This window comes from Eptatretus burgeri, chromosome 7 (genome assembly GCF_056783735.1).
Source record: "Eptatretus burgeri isolate ZD-2024b chromosome 7, Ebu_testis_v1, whole genome shotgun sequence".
Classification (NCBI taxonomy): domain Eukaryota; kingdom Metazoa; phylum Chordata; class Myxini; order Myxiniformes; family Myxinidae; genus Eptatretus; species Eptatretus burgeri.
In genome coordinates, this window is record NC_140967.1 from 108,880,489 (window position 1) to 108,900,883 (window position 20,395).

Here is a 20,395-nt window from a genome sequence, read left to right on the forward strand (position 1 = left end):
ACCAACACACAATAACTTCACCAACACACAATAACTTCACCAACACACAATAACTTCACCAACACACACCAACTTCACCAACCCATACTAACTTCAGCAAAGCTGCTCACCTTCACTCTTTCATTCCTCTTTTTCCCCACCTTTGAAACAAACTCCCACACTCTCTTCAATCCAATTCTTCCCTCCAGGTCTTCAAAGCAGTTGTTCACCACCACCTCTTATCGTCCCCCATCCAAATCCTCGATCTTTTCTACCCCAATTAATCCACACCAAACCCAACTTCAAATTCCCTATTTTCCTTCCTGAAAGTCCCTGTCGTGTCCATCTTGTTTACCCTGTATACCTCGCCCTATCCCTCTCCCTTCCACAGATCTAGTCATGTCTCTGTTTCCCGCTGTTTTTTCTTCCTTCTCCAGCTCCTCTTGTCTGCTGGTCCCCTTGTGTACGTTTTCTGTGTGTTAGCTCTTATATGAGCCTCAACAGTGCACACAAAAATTTTTTTAAGCATGCTGGTAAACCCAGGTAATGCAAAGCATCGTGCTGGACCCAAGTAATAAGGTATCATGAGTTCTGTAAGGGAAGCTCTTACAGCAGATTCTTTTTGGCAAAGGAGTTTTCACATCGATGAGCAAAGATCGAGGACACAACCCTTTGATGTCCCTTCTGAAGGGTGGATGGTTCTAAATTCATGACACTCGATGCACAATAACATATACTTATACATTCAAGGTTCTATCAATTTAAATACAGGAAATGGTAACTCACTGGTTAACTGACCGATTGTGATACCAAGCAGCTGAACACACGTTGAGTCATAACCAGACTAGGTGTTGTAATAGTTAGATTGTCCAAGTCTGGGAAGTCGACCGAGTATAAGATAGGTATGCAACAGCCATGTATAGGCCCGACACTTCAGCACCATCCATTTTAAGGGCCAGTTGATTTGGCAGGTGAGTCGTTATACACTCCTTCGCGGATTCCTACTTCCATGGCCACCACCCTGCCATCTCGACGTCTCATTCGTTTCTCTTTTTCCCCGCCTGTGGAACCAACTTTCACATTCTCTCCATTCTTATTCTTCCCTCCAGACCTTCAAGATAGCTGTTCACCACCATCTCAGATCGTCCCCAATCCAAAACCATGACCTTTCCCACTCTCGTTAACCCCCACCCCCTCCAACACCACCTCATTCCCTCCTCCTTACAAATTTAGTTTTCCCTATTGAGAGCTTCCTTCTGGATCCATTCTGTCCACCACATGCATCCTTTTCTGATGCCCATTCCTCCCCACATCCAATGTTTGTCCAAGTCTGCCTCTATCTTGTCCTTCAACTCTGCTTTTTTGTTTGGCATTCCCTACCCCCACCGACTGTTCCTTTTGTCCTTTTGCATCCTGATCCATTCAGTGTACTCGTACTAGCTCTTCCATGAGCCTCAACTATTCAGACAAAGAATGAAACTTGTATCAAAACTGATAAAAGGTGTTAAACATAATTGCAGTTCACCATGGATAGGCCTTAATGGGCCAAATTTGGCATGGCTAGTTCCAGATCCACCAAGTTTGACCTGGCCAAGCCCAATGTGGCCCAGCTGGGCCCAGTTCGTTGAAACGTCCATGATTGAAAGTTTGGAATGCAATGTTCAGCAGATGAGTTCACAAAATGAAAAGATTTGATTTCAAATGTTTCAAACCTCTTCGTTCGATACGCTTTTCTTATTAACCGTGGACTTGGACACAATTTTGTACATATAGGATGCAGGTGTGGCCTACTGAGGCGGATACTGGACCGGCATCCGAGATGCTGCATGTCCATATCTGACTAAGAAAGCAATATTATTAAGGATCGAGATTCTACATTTCTGTAAACCGAGCACAATATCCGAAGATTTTCCAACTACCGATTTGGTTGTCAGGAAAATAAACTACATGGGGAATGCCGAACTAGCCCAATGCGGCCAACACATGATATCACACTTTGTGTTTTACCTTTATTTCCCTCAAGAGAACTTTGGGAAGGAAGGTAAAATTAATACTTTGGGAAGGAGGGTAAAATTAATACTTTGGGAAGGAGGGTAAAATTAATACTTTGGGAAGGACGGTAAAATTAATGACAAGGCAGTGCCTCCAGAAATGAACTGAAATAAATTTAATGTGTGCGGTCATGATCCGTTATGTGGTATTTCATCATTATTGTTTCACCGTTATGTGGTAGTTCATCATTATTGTTTCACCGTAATGTGGTATTTCATCATTATTGTTTCACCATTATGTGGTAGTTCATCATTATTGTTTTACCGTAACGTGGTATTTCATCATTATTGTTTAACCGTAATGTGGTATTTCATCATTATTGTTTCACCATTATGTGGTAGTTCATCATTATTGTTTTACCGTAATGTGGTATTTCATCATTATTGTTTTACCGTAATGTGATATTTCATCATTATTGTTTAACCATAATGTGGTATTTCATCATTATTGTTTTAGCATAATGTGGTATTTCATCATTATTGTTTAACCGTAATGTGGTATTTCATCATTATTGTTTTACCATAATGTGGTAGTTCATTGGTGTTTTACCGTAACGTGGTATTTCATCATTGTTGTTTTAGCATAATGTGGTATTTCATCATTAGTTTTACCGTAATGTGGTATTTCATCATTATTGTTTTAGCATAATGTGGTATTTCATCATTATTGTTTTACTGCAATGTGGTGTTTCATCATTATTGTTTTACCGTAATGTGGTATTTAATCATTATTGTTTTACCGTAATGTTGTCGTTCATCATTATTGTTTTAGCATTATGTGGTATTTCATCATTGTTTTACCGTAATGTGGTATTTCATCATTATTGTTTTACCGTTATGTTGTAGTTCATCATTATTGTTTTAGCATTATGCGGTATTTCATCATTATTGGTTTATCGTTATGGGGAAGTTCATCATTATTGTTTTACCGTTATGTTGTAGTTCATCATTATTGTTTTAGCATTATCTGGTAGTTCATCATTACTGTTTTACTGTTATGTGGTAGTTCATCATTATTGGTTTACCGTTATGTGATAGTTCATCATTATTGGTTTACCGTTTTGTGGGAGTTCATCATTATTGTTTTACCATTATGTGGAAGTTCATCATTTTTGGTTTACCGTTATGTGGTAGTTCATCATTATTGTTTTTCCATGATGTGGTAGTTCATCATTATTGGTTTACCATTATGTGGTAGTTCATCATTATTGGTTTACCGTTATGTGGTATTTCATCCTATATTGTTTTACCGTAATGTGGTATTTAATCATTATTGTTTTACCATGATGTGGAAGTTCATCATTATTGGTTTACCGTTATGTGGTAGTTCATCATTATTGGTTTACCGTTATGTGGTAGTTCATCATTATTGGTTTACCGTTATGTTGTAGTTCATCATTATTGTTTTACCGTTATGTGGTAGTTCATCATTATTGGTTTACCGTTATGTGGTAGTTCATCATTATTGGTTTACCGTTATGTTGTAGTTCATCATTATTGTTTTACCGTTATGTGGTAGTTCATCATTATTGGTTTACCGTTATGTTGTAGTTCATCATTATTGGTTTACCGTTTTGTGGAAGTTCATCATTATTGTTTTACCGTTATGTGGTAGTTCATCATTATTGGTTTACCGTTATGTTGTAGTTCATCATTATTGGTTTACCATTATGTTGTAGTTCATCATAATTGTTTTACCGTTATGTTGTAGTTTATCATTATTGTTTTACCGTTATGTGGTAGTTCATCAATATTGGTTTACCGTTATGTGGAAGTTCATCATTATTGTTTTATCATTATGTGACATGTCATTAATATTGTTTTACCATTATGTGGTAGTTCATTTACAACTCATAACTGACCACCTTGTGCAATGCACGTTTCATTGAATTGACCCCTAATCTCGTGAAAGGCATGGGTTAGAAAAGGTCCTTTATGTTATGACGTGAAAAAGAATGAAATTTTCCAACAGCAGGGATATTGCATCCAACCAACGTTCCTTCCATAATCCCCACCTGTAGAGAACCTTCGGAGGAGGTAGAGCAACTTGTGGGCACCGAAGGAGGTGGGTACTCGAGCTTCCAGCAAAGAACCAGCGTGATCAGGGCCAGAGAGAAAACGGCAAAATCAGGGGCAAAAAGGCGAATAACATTTCCCCAGTCTGCATCATGGATCCTGTAGAAATAGACAAAGAGAATGAATATGAAAAAAATAGTAAAACAAAACAACAAAATGGCATTTCGAGGATAGGTCAAAAGCGGTTTGATGCAGCACATACAGGACAGAAAAGTGGGAAATACAGATGTAAAATGGATTAAACCTGCTACAAAATTAAAAATGACACACACACTTAACGACTAAGCAGCTCCATACTCAACCACAACACTCGGCGGTGAACAGTTATACACACATCGCGCCTTGTGTCTTCCTCTCACGGCTCCTCAAGCTTTACAAAAGCCGAAAATCTGTCCAAAATGCATCACTTTGTCGCTGCCATCACATTGCCGAACGCAGAAGGGTCAACGTGGGTTTAGCATAGTTTTTATCGGTGAACCTACAGTGACAATCCTGAAACCTGTTCATAATTACTTCATCGATGTACCGTATTGATTGAGAATGGATTGGCACAAAATGAGAAGGGTGAGCACAACGACCCTAATAAGGTAGTCGGACACAGTCGGGCTCACGTGCAGAGAGATGGACAAGGCAACTCGAGTGTCCGCGGCAGGTGCCTTGTAAGTAATCAGGCAGGGAGGCCTCAGTTATAGTCATCTTCCCAAGTGCAAACAAAGAATGGGTGATGAACCGTTTACTTTCATATACACAAGGTGATTTTTTTTTGACCAGTCCACCAAAATTTCATAGATACGCTCATACGTTAGGCCAGTTTTGGTCCAACAGCCACAGTACATGCAAGCACTATATGGAGTGAAAGAACAGGGAGAAAAAACTAATCAAGGTAGAGCATCGGACAACGGCAGTCCATTGCAATGGTATCAAGGGAGATGACTGTCCAGTTAGTTGGTGCTGCTTAAAGAGGGGAAATAAGTGCAAAAGCACGCTAATTTGTTCCTGTGTAGTGGAAGAATTGGAAAGATGAAGGAGAAAGTGAAGGAAGATGGAAAATGTGGCGAAGCAGAGAGCAGTGATGAGATATTAAAGAGGGAACTCTTGGGCAGGTAAGTGATTACAGATGCTTAAGGCTTTCGGATGGAGTGAATAAACCCGAGCACCACTGCGGTAATGCTGCCCACAGAGATTTCTATTTCTGACCGATCTATAAGCCAAAGTGAGTAGGTGACTCCAGGCTGTGTGGGGGAGCGGAGGCAATGCGAGGTCAGCAAGGCGGAACATCGAATGCCCGAATTGCGAGCACGAGGTGGTGAAATGTGAATTACCAATGAGACAACACAATAAGTGGATGGTAAATAGTTCAGGTCAAAAGGAGTTATAGGAATGAAGATTAACAAACGATGTTCAAATGGAAGATGTGATGAACATTTGATGTGTTTAAGAACAGCAACAGGAATCAAGGTGTTGTGGCGAGAGGAACACACCTGACAAGCCCAAAATGTCGAACTAAAGTCTCTTCATAGATACCTGTGGAAGAATAACGTTGAGGTTAGAAGAAGTGATCGGTGTAACTTAAGGGAGGGTGTGAGGAAACTCGGCAAGAGGGTACAAAATTAGGCAATGAGGATTTGTCATGAGTAGATCGTTTCGTATTCTACCATGAAAACTGCTGTTAAAAGAGCAATCACAACGCAAAGGCAAATTAATTATTTTCAATCACATTAATGGGATATTAAACACCCCTGAATACTATAAATGAACCCAAAACGTCAATGATGTTCGAAATCATTGGAACTTCCATGGTGGTCTGTTCTGTTTCAATGCAATTTCTGTCTCCAGCAGAAAAATACATTCAGAACTAGAACGACACTCGGTGGAGCACATAGCTCCGCCAGGCTGAACCGTTTACATTTTGTACCCCACTGATAGGTCAGATCTGGATCCGGACCTTAAGCAAAATCGAATCCACTTGGTGTTGTCACCTCACCACCTCATCCACCTAGTTTTGTCATAACTCGTCCACAACTTTTTGAGATATCAAGCAATATCATTTTTAGCCCCATCTCTCAATGGGTGAAGAATCACTTAAAAATGAATGAATTCTCGAATCCGCATCTGGATTCGGCTCTTCATCAAAATTGAATCGATTCGTCCTTGTCACACACCCAACCTGTCCACCCAGTTTCGTCCAAATCCATCGACAACCTTTACAGATGTTGTGCCATATACTGTTTTTGGCCCGACTCGATCTCAATGGTGAGGAATCGCATGAAACATTCTGGTATCCGGATTCGAATCTTCACCAAAATAAAGTGTTGCTGTCCTTGGCCAGTCACCAACATACACAAATTTTTTTTTTTAAAACAACTGTTTGAAAACTGTGAACAAAAATCATGTGACAAACAGACAGAGATACAAACAAACAAACGCTGGAGACCAACATACTTGGCAAAAAAAATTCTCACAAAGTAACAAACGTTGTTGTCGTTCGTCTTTCGGCTGCTCCCGTTAGGGGTCGCCACAGCGGATCATCCGTTATGATCCGCATACTGATTTGGCATAGGTCTTACGCCGGATGCCCTTCCTGACGCAACCCTGATCGCCTCTTACGACACAGGGATAAGGATTGGGTTTCGCCATGATTCTGGGCTGCCCTACACCCTCTCACAGCACGGCCCAGCGCAGAGCTCCCGTCCTCAAGCGATCCTCCAACCCAAGCCTCTGAGTAGCCGGATTACAGGTGCACGCCACTACCCTCGGTTCAGAAAGTAACAAACGTACAGGGGTGAAAACATAACCTCCATCCACCTTCGGTGGTGGAGGTAATATTGTTCGGAGGAAACGGGACTCTCCCCATTTGTCCGATTCATGTGCATGTATATACTAGGGGTTTGTGGAACATTTAAATTAACCGTGCACCTGTCTCTCCACAAGGCAACACAGTCAGCATAAGATGAAAAGCACTCCTCATAATTCCATCATCAATCTGATTAACCTGTTCCTTCTCCAATTTGATGACGAAACCTATCAAACCTCGTTACGTTTCTTCGGATGATGTGTCAAACTCAACTGTAATAGCCCTTGTGGAAAAAATCCCATTCAAGGCAATGAAGCATAAAACATCTGGGATACCTCATCAGATACCTCATACAGCTTGTAGTGATATTGCATGCCCAAAGAGGACGTTAAGGTTTGGCTGTATTTTCACCTGATTATCAAGGACATGATCTGTTGATGGACAAATAAATAGCGGATATGAGAATTCAGGCACAGACTCACAACATTCATTGGATTCAGGACTAAACTCAAATCCTTCATGGGATTCAGGCCAAAACTCACATCCTTCATGGGATTCAGGCCTAAACTCACATCCTTCATGGGATTCAGGCCAAAACTCACATCCTTCATGGGATTCAGGCCTAAACTCACATCCTTCATGGGATTCAGGCCTAAACTCACATCCTTCATGGGATTCAGGCCGAGGCTCACATCCTTGATGGGATTCAGGCAAAGGCTCACATCCTTCATGGGATTCAGGCCGAGGCTCACATCCTTCATGGGATTCAGACCAAGGCTCGCATCCTTCATGGGATTCAAGCCAAGGCTCACATCCTTCATGGGATTCAGGTCGAGGCTCGCATCCTTCATGGGATTCAGACCAAGGCTCGCATCCTTCATGGGATTCAAGCCAAGGCTCACATCCTTCATGGGATTCAGGCCGAGGCTCGCATCCTTCATGGGATTCAGGCTAATGCTCACATCCTTCATGGGATTCAGGCCAAGGCTCGCATCTTTCATGGGATTCAGGCCAAGGCTCACATCCTTCATGGGATTCAGGCCAAGGCTCACATCCTTCAGGGGATTTAGGCCGAGGGTCGCATCCTTCAAGGGATTCAGGCCGAGGCTCACATCCTTCATGGAATTCAGGCCGAGGCTCGCATCCTTCATGGGATTCAGGCCAAGACTCACATCCATTACGGGATTCAGGCCAAGGATCACATCCTTCATGGGATTCAGGCCGAGGCTCGCATCTTTCATGGGATTCAGGCCAAGGCTCACATCCTTCATGGGATTCAGGCCAAGGCTCGCATCCTTCATGGGATTCAGGCAAAGGCTTGCATCCTTCCTGGGATTCAGACCAAGACTCGCATCCTTCATGGGATTCAGGCCAAGACTCACATCCATCACAGGATTCAGGCCAAGGATCGCATCCTTCATGGGATTCAAGCTGAGGCTCGCATCCTTCATGGGATTCAGGCCAAGACTCACATCCATTATGGGATTCAGGCCAAGGATCGCATCCTTCATGGGATTCAGGCCAAGGCTCACATCCTTCATGGGATTCAGGCCAAGACTCACATCCATTACGGGATTCAGGCCAAGGATCGCATCCTTCATGGGATTCAGGCCAAGGCTCACATCCTTCATGGGATTCAGGCCAAGGCTCACATCCTTCATGGGATTCAGGCCAAGGCTCACATCCTTCAGGGGATTTAGGCCGAGGGTCGCATCCTTCATGGGATTCAGGCCGAGGCTCGCATCCTTCATGGGATTCAGGCCAAAACTCACATCCATTACGGGATTCAGGCCAAGGATCGCATCGTTCATGGGATTCAGGCCGAGGCTCGCATCTTTCATGGGATTCAGGCCAAGGCTCATATCCTTCATGGGATTCAGGCCGAGGCTCGCATCCTTCATGGGATTCAGGCAAAGGCTCGCATCCTTCATGGGATTCAGACCAAGGCTCGCATCCTTCATGGGATTCAGGCCAAGACTCACATCCATCACGGGATTCAGGCCAAGGATCGCATCCTTCATGGGATTCAAGCTGAGGGTCGCATCCTTCATGGGATTCAGACAAAGGCTCACATCCTTCATGGGATTCAGGCTGAGTGTCGCATCCTTCATGGGATTCAGGCGGATGGTCGCATCTTTCATGGGATTCAGGCCGAGGCTCACATCCTTCATGGGATTCAGGCCGAGGCTCGCATCCTTCATGGGATTCAGGCCAAGACTCACATCCATTACGGGATTCAGGCCAAGGATCACATCCTTCATGGGATTCAGGCCGAGGCTCGCATCTTTCATGGGATTCAGGCCAAGACTCACATCCATTACGGGATTCAGGCCAAGGATCGCATCTTTCATGGGATTCAGGCCAAGGCTCACATCCTTCATGGGATTCAGGCCGAGGCTCGCATCCTTCATGGGATTCAGGCAAAGGCTCGCATCCTTCATGGGATTCAGACCAAGGCTCGCATCCTTCATGGGATTCAGGCCAAGACTCACATCCATCACGGGATTCAGGCCAAGGATCGCATCCTTCATGGGATTCAAGCTGAGGGTCGCATCCTTCATGGGATTCAGGCTGAGGCTCGCATCCTTCATGGAATTCAGGCCGAGGCTCGTATCCTTCATGGGATTCAGACAAAGGCTCACATCCTTCATGGGATTCAGGCTGAGTGTCGCATCCTTCATAGGATTCAGGCGGATGGTCGCATCTTTCATGGGATTCAGGCCGAGGCTCACATCCTTCATGGGATTCAGGCCGAGGCTCGCATCCTTCATGGGATTCAGGCCAAGACTCACATCCATTACGGGATTCAGGCCAAGGATCACATCCTTCATGGGATTCAGGCCGAGGCTCGCATCTTTCATGGGATTCAGGCCAAGGCTCACATCCTTCATGGGATTCAGGCCAAGGCTCGCATCCTTCATGGGATTCAGGCAAAGGCTTGCATCCTTCCTGGGATTCAGACCAAGGCTCGCATCCTTCATGGGATTCAGGCCAAGACTCACATCCATTATGGGATTCAGGCCAAGGATCGCATCCTTCATGGGATTCAGGCCAAGGCTCACATCCTTCATGGGATTCAGGCCAAGACTCACATCCATTACGGGATTCAGGCCAAGGATCGCATCCTTCATGGGATTCAGGCCAAGGCTCACATCCTTCATGGGATTCAGGCCAAGGCTCACATCCTTCATGGGATTCAGGCCAAGGCTCACATCCTTCAGGGGATTTAGGCCGAGGGTCGCATCCTTCATGGGATTCAGGCCGAGGGTCGCATCCTTCATGGGATTCAGGCCAAAACTCACATCCATTACGGGATTCAGGCCAAGGATCGCATCCTTCATGGGATTCAGGCCGAGGCTCGCATCTTTCATGGGATTCAGGCCAAGGCTCACATCCTTCATGGGATTCAGGCCGAGGCTCGCATCCTTCATGGGATTCAGGCAAAGGCTCGCATCCTTCATGGGATTCAGACCAAGGCTCGCATCCTTCATGGGATTCAGGCCAAGACTCACATCCATCACAGGATTCAGGCCAAGGATCGCATCCTTCATGGGATTCAAGCTGAGGGTCGCATCCTTCATGGGATTCAGGCTGCGGCTCGCATCCTTCATGGAATTCAGATCTTGACATTCCCAAACGATGCACCGCAGCTTGATCTTTCCGACATCCTCCCGAGAATCCAGTCCATACAAGTGCTGAAAAGTGTGGGGGCCAGTACACACCCCTGACGAACTCCAGTAACAACTGGAAAAAGTCAGAGATGGTACCACCACACTTCACAGCACTCTCAGTACCAGAGTAGAGTTCAGACATCAGATCGATCAGTTTTGGTGGCACCCCACGAAGACCAAGAATCCTCCAGAGGGCATCCCGATTCATTGAATCGAACGCTTTACAGAGATCAACATAGGCTGCAAGCAGCCCCTGCCGAAACTCTCGTCTGTGTTCAGTAAGGACACGAAGAGCAGGGATACGGTCAATCGTTGACCTCTTTGGTGTAAAGCCTGACTGCTCTGGACGCTGGTGCTCAAGCAGATGGTGGCGAACCTTATCAAGAATTATCCGAGCAAAGACCTTGCCCGGCACTGAGAGCAGCGTCACCCCTCGGTCGTTGTTGCAGTCTTGGCGATCACCCATCCCTTTCCATAGAGGGACAATAAGGCCCCTCTTCCAATCAGTTGGGATGATGCCTGTGTTCCAGGCAGAGCACAATACTGCATGCAACGACACGAGTGCAGCATTTCCACCAGCCTTGAGAAGTTCAGCATGGATGCCACAGATCCCTGGAGCTTAACGCTGTTTCAACCGGTTCACCGCAGCCCGTGTTTCCACAAGCGAAGGTGGACCATAATTGATTGGAGGGTCATCAACAGGGATTGTAACACCATTGACAGGCCAAGGCTCGCATCCTTCATGAGATTCAGGCCAAGACTCGCATCCTTCATGCGATTCAGGCTGAGGCTCACATCCTTCATGGGATTCAGGCCGAGGCTCGCATCCTTCAAGGGATTCAGGCCAAGGCTCACATCCTTCATGGGATTCAGACCGAGGCTCGCATCCTTCATGGGATTCAGTTCTCAACTCACATTATTCATGGGATTCAGGCCTAACTCACATCCTTCATAGGATTCAGGCCGAATTATAAACTCACATCCTTCATAGGATTCAGACCTAAACTCACATCATTCATGGGATTCAGGTCTAAACTCACATCCTTCATGGGATTCGGGCCTAAACTCACATCCTTCGTGGGATTCAGGCCTAAACTCACATCCTTCGTGGGATTCAGGCCTAAACTCACATCCTTCGTGGGATTCAGGCCGAGGATCGCATGCTTCATGGGATTCAGGTCTAAACTCACATCATTCGTGGGATTCAGGCCTAAACTCACATCCTTCGTGGGATTCAGGCCAAGGATCGCATCCCTCATGGGATTCAGGACTAGGCTAACATCCTTCATGGGATTCAGGCTTAGGCTCACATCCTTCATGGGATTCAGTTCTAAACTCACATTATTCATGGGATTCAAGCCTAAACTCACATCCTTCATGGGATTCAGGCCGAATTATAAACTCACATCCTTCATGGAATTCAGACCTCAACTCACATCAATCATGGGATTCAGGCCTAAACTCACATCCTTCATGGGATTCAGGCCTAAACTCACATCCTTCGTGGGATTCAGGCCTAAACTCACATCCTTCGTGGGATTCAGGCCTAAACTCACATCCTTCGTGGGATTCAGGCCGAGGATCGCATCCTTCATGGGATTCAGGTCAAAAACTCACATCATTCGTGGGATTCAGGCCTAAACTCACATCCTTCGTGGGATTCAGGCGGAGACTCACATCCTTCGTGGAATTCAGGCCGAGGATTGCATCCTTCATGGGATGCAGGTCTAAACTCACATTACTCATGGGATTCAGGCCTAAACTCACATCCTTCATGGAATTCAGGCCTAAACTCACATCCTTCATGGAATTTAGGTCTAAACTCACATTATTCACGGGATTCGGGCCTAAACTCACATATTTCATGGGATTCAGGCCGAGGATCGCATCCTTCATGGAATTCAGGCATAAACTCACATCCTTCATGGGATTCAGGTCGAGGAACGCATCCTTCATGGGTTTCAGGCCAATGCTCACATCTTTCATGAGATTCAGGCCAAGGCTCGCATCCTTCATGGGATTCAGGCCAAGGCTCACATCCTTCATGGGATTCAGGCCGAGGCTCGCATCCTTCATGGGATTCAGGCCAAGGCTCGCATCCTTCATGGGATTCAGGCCAAGGCTCACATCCTTCATGGGATTCAGGCCAAGGCTCACATCCTTCACGGGATTCAGGCCGAGGCTCGCATCCTTCATGGGATTCAGGCCAAGGCTCGCATCTTTCATGAGATTCAGGCCGAGGCTCGTATTGGAATTCATGGAAATCAGGCCTGTGCCCACATTCTTCACGGGATTCGGGTCAAAGCCCACATCCTTCAGCCCTGCTACCACCTCTTGCGAAAACAACTCTGCCGAGCACATTCATGGTGCGACAGTTGTCCACGACCACCTCCTGGTCTCTCAATTTAACGACGAGCATTCTAAAGGTTACAGGAATGAAATGTTCACACTCGAAGACATGCCAACATTCCTATTGATGTTTATTACCTTCGCAAACTTTGTTGCGAAGGTGATGTTTTGATCGCTGTGCATTTATTTATTTATTTGTGACTATGTGTGTTTGTTTGTTTGTTTGTTATTCGCACAACTCCAAAAGTAATGAACTGAATCGCAGCAAATTTGGTGGGATGATTGGTTATTATTCGAGGACCATTTGATTAGATTTTGGGAGCGATCGGGTCAAAGGTCAAGGTCATGAAAAGGTCAAAGTCGTCTTTTTACCATAGCGCGGTCAATTTGTATCCAATTTGCATGCAACCAATGCCAAAATGTTCAGAATTCAATGCCGTATCTTGTGTTATGTGACATGACACAATGACGTAATAACCCTTTTTCGCGGTTGGGAGTCAAAGGTCAGGGGGCTCAACGACCTTTATTATCATAACGCGGTCAATTCTTACGCAATTTGCATGTAAGTAGATTCAAAATGTTTAGAATTGAATTCCCTATCCTGTGATGTGTAATATTTGACAGTGACTTTATTGGTGAGTTTACAGCATTGGGGGGGGGGGGGGTGTCACTGAACTTATTTCTTATAATGTGACCAGTTGTCATCAGATTGACTTGACACCGACACCCAAAAACGTCAGGGAGTTCATACAGAAATTGTACAATGTACGTGAATCAGTGTCAAACAGCAGGAAATTTAATGTTTTTAAGCCATTATAACACATATGAGATGGCAGATGTGGTATGGGATTAAATACCCTCACAATCAACGGTTTCTGGGGGGGGGGGGGCAAAATGTAGCGTTGGTGAAGGTATGCACTCCAATGAGTGCCCGTTCTAGTTTAAGGTTTATTTCGGGTAATTTTTCGGATGTAGGTCTGTTCATTCCTCGATATCCAGATCCCGGCGAAGTGACACATTATCTCCAAAGAGTGCATGTTCGGGGGGAGAAGCTCAATACTGGAACTTGAACGCTGCATTGTGCCAACTCATGTTCATTCTTTTTTTTCCAAATCTAAGCAAATTATCTGCTTGCACTACATCCACTGGGAGGCTATTCCACAAGATTGTAATCCTCAGCTCTTCTAAATAAGCTCTTCTGTACATTCTTCTTGGCTCTTACCTTCAGTAGCTTGAAAGAATATCCTCTAGTTCTGGCAACATTGTGCTGTAGATAAGGTGTGAAATGAATGGCATATTTAATGCACCTGTCTCCAAAACAAGGCAACACAGCTAGCATAAGATGACGTGTGCGCCTCATAATTCAATCATCAATCTGATTCACCTGTTCCTTCACCTGAGCAAGTTGAAGGTCTCAGTTATTTCTCCATACGCACATGCACAGACTGGAGTTGGAAAATTCAGTTTTCTCAGTCTGTCCTTAGAAGTGAGGCCTTTCAAGGATGGGACCAATCTTGTAGCTATCCTTTGTATATTTTCCAAGGCACCAATATCTTTTAACTTGCAAAGATTCCACACAGTGTGAGCACATTCCAAATGAGGCCGAAGAAGGCTTTGTGGAGTCTTATGAACATATCCTCATCGAGGTACATAAAGGTCTTTCTGACTAGGCCTGCCATGTTGTTTTCCTTCGATACTTTGTCCTGGATATGCGTTTCAAATGATAAACTGTCGATGGTAACCCCAATAAAGGTCCTTCATTGACTTAACATGCTTCACACGTGTGTGAGAAGTGTCCCCTTTTTTGAATTGGTAAGACGTGAACTTTTGCTTTATTCCTGAAAATTTAAACTTTCAATTTTTCTGGAAGGGAGTTTAGCAGCTACTGACTGACTGGACTAGACTTGTAGTTTTTCTCGATCTTCTTGCAGTTTCCATCTTCTTCTTGCGTATGGCAGCTTGGCTGCTGGGTAGCTATCATTTTGTTAGGGCATGGTTGTGATGCTGATGCTGTGCACGTACACCGGTACACTGGTCCTCATTTCACCGACCTCCGAAGGATGACAGGCTGAGTCAACCCCACCTGGTGGTATTTCATGGTAAACGGGACTCAAACTGAGGACCCTCGGATCCCCCAGACTCAAACGCAGCACCCTAGGATCCCCGGGGCTCAAACTCAGGACCATAGGCTTCCAAGCCAGTCACCCTAACTCCGAAGCCAACACTAGGCTTGCAGTTCAGATGAATCCTCTTGACTTGTTATTCCACTAACGATGTTGGTATCATCTTCAAAGAGGAAGATGTCACAGCTGGTGATCTCAGGAAAATCATTCAGGTAAACTAGGAAGAGGATATGGCTGAGCATACACTGCCGTTGACTTTCATAGACCGAGTATGATCACTTTAGAAACACTTGATCCATTTATTTTTTATTTTTTTTCCAATATGGTATCTCTCGACGTCAAAGCCCTGACTTGTCAGTCAAAATGTCTATTCCGATTATTAAATAAAAATCAGATGGCTCCTTCAGCCAAGTCTCAGTTGCTACGGTCATTTTTCATCGTTGGTGAATCAGTCACGCAGGTGGAACTTGAAATGGACAACAGTCACTGGGGGACGGGTCTGGACCATACGAAGAGAGGGTGATCCAGGTGTTCAAAACCACCGTCATTAATCATGACTCATGCAACGATGGACCTCGTGAACAGATGTGTTGTCGTTGAAGATCACACGTTCGGTGAACATCATGCACTACTCCCCTGCGATTGTAGTTTTTTTGAGGAAAATAGTCAATCAGTAGGATTCCCTGTGCATCTCAGAAAAACCTAGCATATTATCTCGTGGGCTGAGTGCTGGGTGTGAAATATATTCGGTGTTGGTGATCCCGTGTGCTTCCACATTGCTTCGATTCCAATTCGTTTTCACCATCGATTACTGCTCGAGTGATAAGTCGGCTGGGTGTGCTTTGAGTAGTTTGAAGAGCCCGTGACACAAAATCCAGCCGTTGCTGTGGATCTTCAGTGCAAGGTTTGTTGTGGGACGTTCTTGGTGAGACCTCGGGCATCAAATGTTCATTGTCGAAGGTGGAAACACTGCCTTGAGAAAAATGGAATTTCTGTGGATGATTTGGTGAACATGCCACCGATCGTCCACGATTAATGTCTCGACATGGACAACAGTTTTGTGGATCAGTCACATGGACTGGCAGTCCTGACCTGGGATCATCTTCTCGGGACTCTCATCGATGGTTTGAGTCGTCTGCCCATTTGGTATAATATGAGGGACTACCTTCACCATGCATGGCCACCATGCGCTCGTGGATTTCTTTCTGAAATGGCACCTTGACAAAGAAATCTGATGATAACTCGATACTCAATTTAAGTAAGATCTATAAATGTAAGCTGTTGCAAAATTATAGATTATACTTCGACACAACAAGCAATCTCGAATTAATGAAACGAAAGGAACATAAACGTATGGGTAATGTGATGAGCAAAACAACCATGGCTTTTAAGTAACAAATACCCCGCTCCTTGAACCTTTCAAATGCCACTCACACCTCTGGGCTCCACTACATATACTGACATGTTCACCTTTCACCTGCAACATGTCTCCCCCACGCTGTAATGCATCCATACATTCTTCACCTCCCTTTTTCCCTTTCACCCATCTTGTGTATTGACCCATTGCCCGCTTGATATGCTGCTCTTCCATGAGCCTCGATAACTGAATAAAAAGGTAAACATTCCATGTTATGTTTTGGAAACAGGCCATGTGTGCCAAACTGTATAAATGGCACAACCTGCAATATGCGGGAGTGTTGGCTTGTGGATGCGACACAGGCATGATGGTCCACAAGACTTATTTTTGTTTTCCTTGTGTACACAAATATGTAACATGGTAAGCACAGCGAGCAAATGCACACTCACCTATCACCACTCATGTATAATCTTGGCTTTGTATTCATCACATGGAAACAGTGGATATAATTTCAGGAATCTTTAACATTCATCGCTCGTGCCAGCAGACGGAACACCCCGTTTAATGTCCACCCAAGGGACGTCTTGATTTGTGATGCAACACCATGACTGTGATGCACCACTCTGGCAGTTTATAGTCGGGTGAGGAATCAAACCCAGACTCGATAGCTCAAAGGTAAGTGAGCTACCTGTATACCATACTGCCGGACTGTTTGGAGCTCAGGTTTACAATCAAATCGGACACTCGATGAACGTTTGTAGATCACTTTGGATAACGTCTCATCAGTTAAATCTTCCTAGTCATCTCATTGAAGGTAAAAGGTGAATGGTTCTTGTGTGGACACTCCAGGTGAACTCAAGCCGGGCATTCTCTAAAGGTCCCGTGTGTTGGGCACAGGATATAAACTAGAACGGCACTCGGTGGAGCACAAAATCCTCGCCAGGTTGAACAGTTTACGTTTTGTATTCCACCGAAACGCCGGATCTTCACCAAAATCAAATCAATTTGTCCTTGTTACACACCCAAGATGTCCACTAAATTTAGTCCAAATCTGTCCGTAATTTTTTGAGATATCATGCTCACAGACAGACAGACAAACAGAGAGACGGACAGAGAGAAAGACAAACAGAGAGACGGACAAACAGAGAGACGGACAAACAGAGAGACGGACAGAGACAGAAAAACAGAGAGAAAGACAAACAGAGGCAGCCAAACAGAGAGTTGGACAAACAGAGAGACAGATAAACACAGACAGACAAATAGAGGCAGCCAAACAGAGATGGACAAACAGAGAGACAAACAGAGAGACAGACAAACAGAAAGACGGACAAACAGAGAGACGGACAAACAGAGAGACGGACAAACAGAGAGACGGACAGAGAGACAGACAAACAGAGAAAAAGACAAACAGAGACAGATAAACAGAGACAGACAAATAGAGGCAGCCAAACAGAGAGATGGAGAAACAAAGAGATGGACAAACAGAGAGACAGACAGAGAGAGAGACGGACAAACAGATAGAGGGACAAACAGAGAGAGATAAACAGAGAGACAGATAAACAGAAAGACGGATAAACAGAGACAGACAAATAGAGACAGACAAATAGAGGCAGCCAAACAGAGAGACGGACAAACAGAGACAGACAAACAGAGACGGACAAACAGAGAGACGGACAAACAGAGAGACAGAAAAAACAGAGACAGACAAACAGAGAGGCGGACAAACAGAAGGGCGGACAAACAGAAGGGCAGAAAAACAGAGAGACAGATAAACAGAGAGACGGACAAACAGACAGACAGGTGAAAACATAACCTCTGTCCACCTTCGGTGACAGGTAACAAAAGTTCTCCCTCATGTACGTGTTGAGCGAAATGGTTTAGAAATTATTTAATTATCTCATGGAGAGAATTGATCTGAAAACATTCCCTTGGAATCAGACATAAATCAACAAAACCTTGAACAGGGATTTACTTTCTGCATTATCAAAGATTAATTCACATATTGCAGGTCACGCAAGGTCATAAATAGACACGAGTGTCCTGTTAAATAAATTATAAGAGCATCGGTATGTGGGATTTGAACCATGAAGGGATCGGATGGGATCACCAAACGGGACTTCAACCTTCGGAGTTTTTTTATTGTGTCGGTTTGTCCGTTTACATTCGTGACGTGAGCGAAATGATGTTGATGTGACGTTTAACTGATCGTACCTGACTCGTGACGTGTGACATATATGACGGGTGTGATAGTGTAACTTGTGTGGTGAGTGAGGGAGACAGCCTCGTGAAAGAGTGAGATTGAGCGAGTGTAAGAAATGTCAGTGTGAGTGGAGATACTGTGAGGTGGCATTGAGTTGTACGTGGTGGAGGAACCTTACAGTTGTAGGGTAGTTGTAGTTGGCCATAAGCATACTTCACGGTGACCGTGATCTGGAAGCAAAGGTGAGCGACCAGGAACAGGAAGCTTGAGCAGCACAGAGCTCTGATAAAGGTTCCGGTCCATCCTGCCAGGGTTGGTCAAAGGAAGAATAACTTTCATGAAACTGTTAACACCATCGGGTGTCCTCAAAGAAAGTCTGACTTGACATAGAAACTTAGAAATCATAACATTTTACAGAACTGTGGTCTTTAGCTTCGTCATTTTTCCTTTACACAGCAGCTTGTAAAATATCACATACTTTGACATTTTGTGATTTACGAATGAACCTGAAAGAAAAAACATGGTTCCCTTGAACAACAAGCTCAAATGAGCTAAGATCCTCGTCCTCTTAATGATGACGTAATAAAAACGAATATGACGTCATTGTGATGTATCAGGTTTGCGATAAATTATCTGTGCTAATGCCCGGCTTGATTCCCACAACCAAAATTCAAACAGCTTGCCTAGTTTTGGAGATAATGGTACAGGCGATTTCCATTAGCGGCGATATTATGACGTCAACTTTTTTTCTTGGAAGAATTTCCAAAATCGGAGATGGTTACTGCCTGCGCGTGGGCTTTCTGCATATACATGGCAAGTTTCACGAAGATCCGATGAAAACTCTGGGTTGTGAAACAAAAAATGTCAAAAAATAGGAATGACGTCAAATAAATTGATATGACGTCATCGTGATGTATCATATGTGCGGTAATTCATCTCTGCTAATGCCCTGTTCGATTCCCACAAACAGAATTCAAAAACCTTGCCTAGTTTCGGAGATAATTTTTTAGGCGATTCCCATTAGCGGAGAAATTTTGACGTCATAACTTTTTTTCTTGGAGGAATTTTCAAAATCAGAGATCGTTACTGTCTGCGCAGGGAATTTTTACATATATATATATATATATATATATATATATATATATATATATATATATATATATATATATATATATATATATATATATATATATATATATACGCCAAGTTTCAGGAAGTTTCGATGAAAACTGTAGGTTGTGAAACAAAAAAGTCCACAAGAAGAAGATGAAGAACAACAACGTGAGTCAGACTTAGAGATCTCCACGAGGATCGAAAAAATTGAATTTTCTTTAAACCAATCACAAAGTGTCGAAAAAAAAAATCCCTCGAATGTCGATTTTCGATTTCGCCAGTGATATCACACGATGAACTCACCTTGATCCGAACGGCGGTTTTACATCGACACACGGTGCAGGTCGAGCTCGGATTCCGATACTGATGCCACGGTCATCAGCAACACACTGATGGGTCTCAGAATGTTGAAACTGATCAGTGGGATTTTGAAGAAACTGTTGGAGAAAAAAATTGGTGATGGATACGCTTTTGGGGGGGAATTGTGGAGCCAGATCGTTTCGAGCCTCGTGCGAGCAATTCAGAGGAGGAAGGTGGATGTGTTTGTGAAGATGAACACGTTGGTCACATGATCACTTCAGCTCGGTAGGGTTTGATTTTTAAGCAAGGGATTTTGTATTAATTGATAAATCGGTTTATATATGTTAATCGAGCAGAAATACCCGTCATCGCCCGACAGCTG

At 44.2% G+C, this 20,395-nt stretch overlaps 1 protein-coding gene across 1 annotated transcript in view; it reads right to left on the reverse strand.

Annotated features, from left to right (window-relative positions):
• The window catches only part of PIEZO2 (piezo type mechanosensitive ion channel component 2), a 343,960-nt gene that overhangs the window by 251,583 nt on the left and 71,982 nt on the right, over window positions 1-20,395 (reverse strand). The window contains exons 3-5 of the mRNA XM_085890260.1: window positions 18,779-18,904; window positions 5,588-5,630; window positions 4,046-4,205 (exon numbers count right to left, since the gene is read on the reverse strand). Coding sequence (XP_085746386.1) covers window positions 4,046-4,205; window positions 5,588-5,630; window positions 18,779-18,904 — 329 coding nt within the window. The remainder of the gene's footprint in view (window positions 1-4,045; window positions 4,206-5,587; window positions 5,631-18,778; window positions 18,905-20,395) is intronic.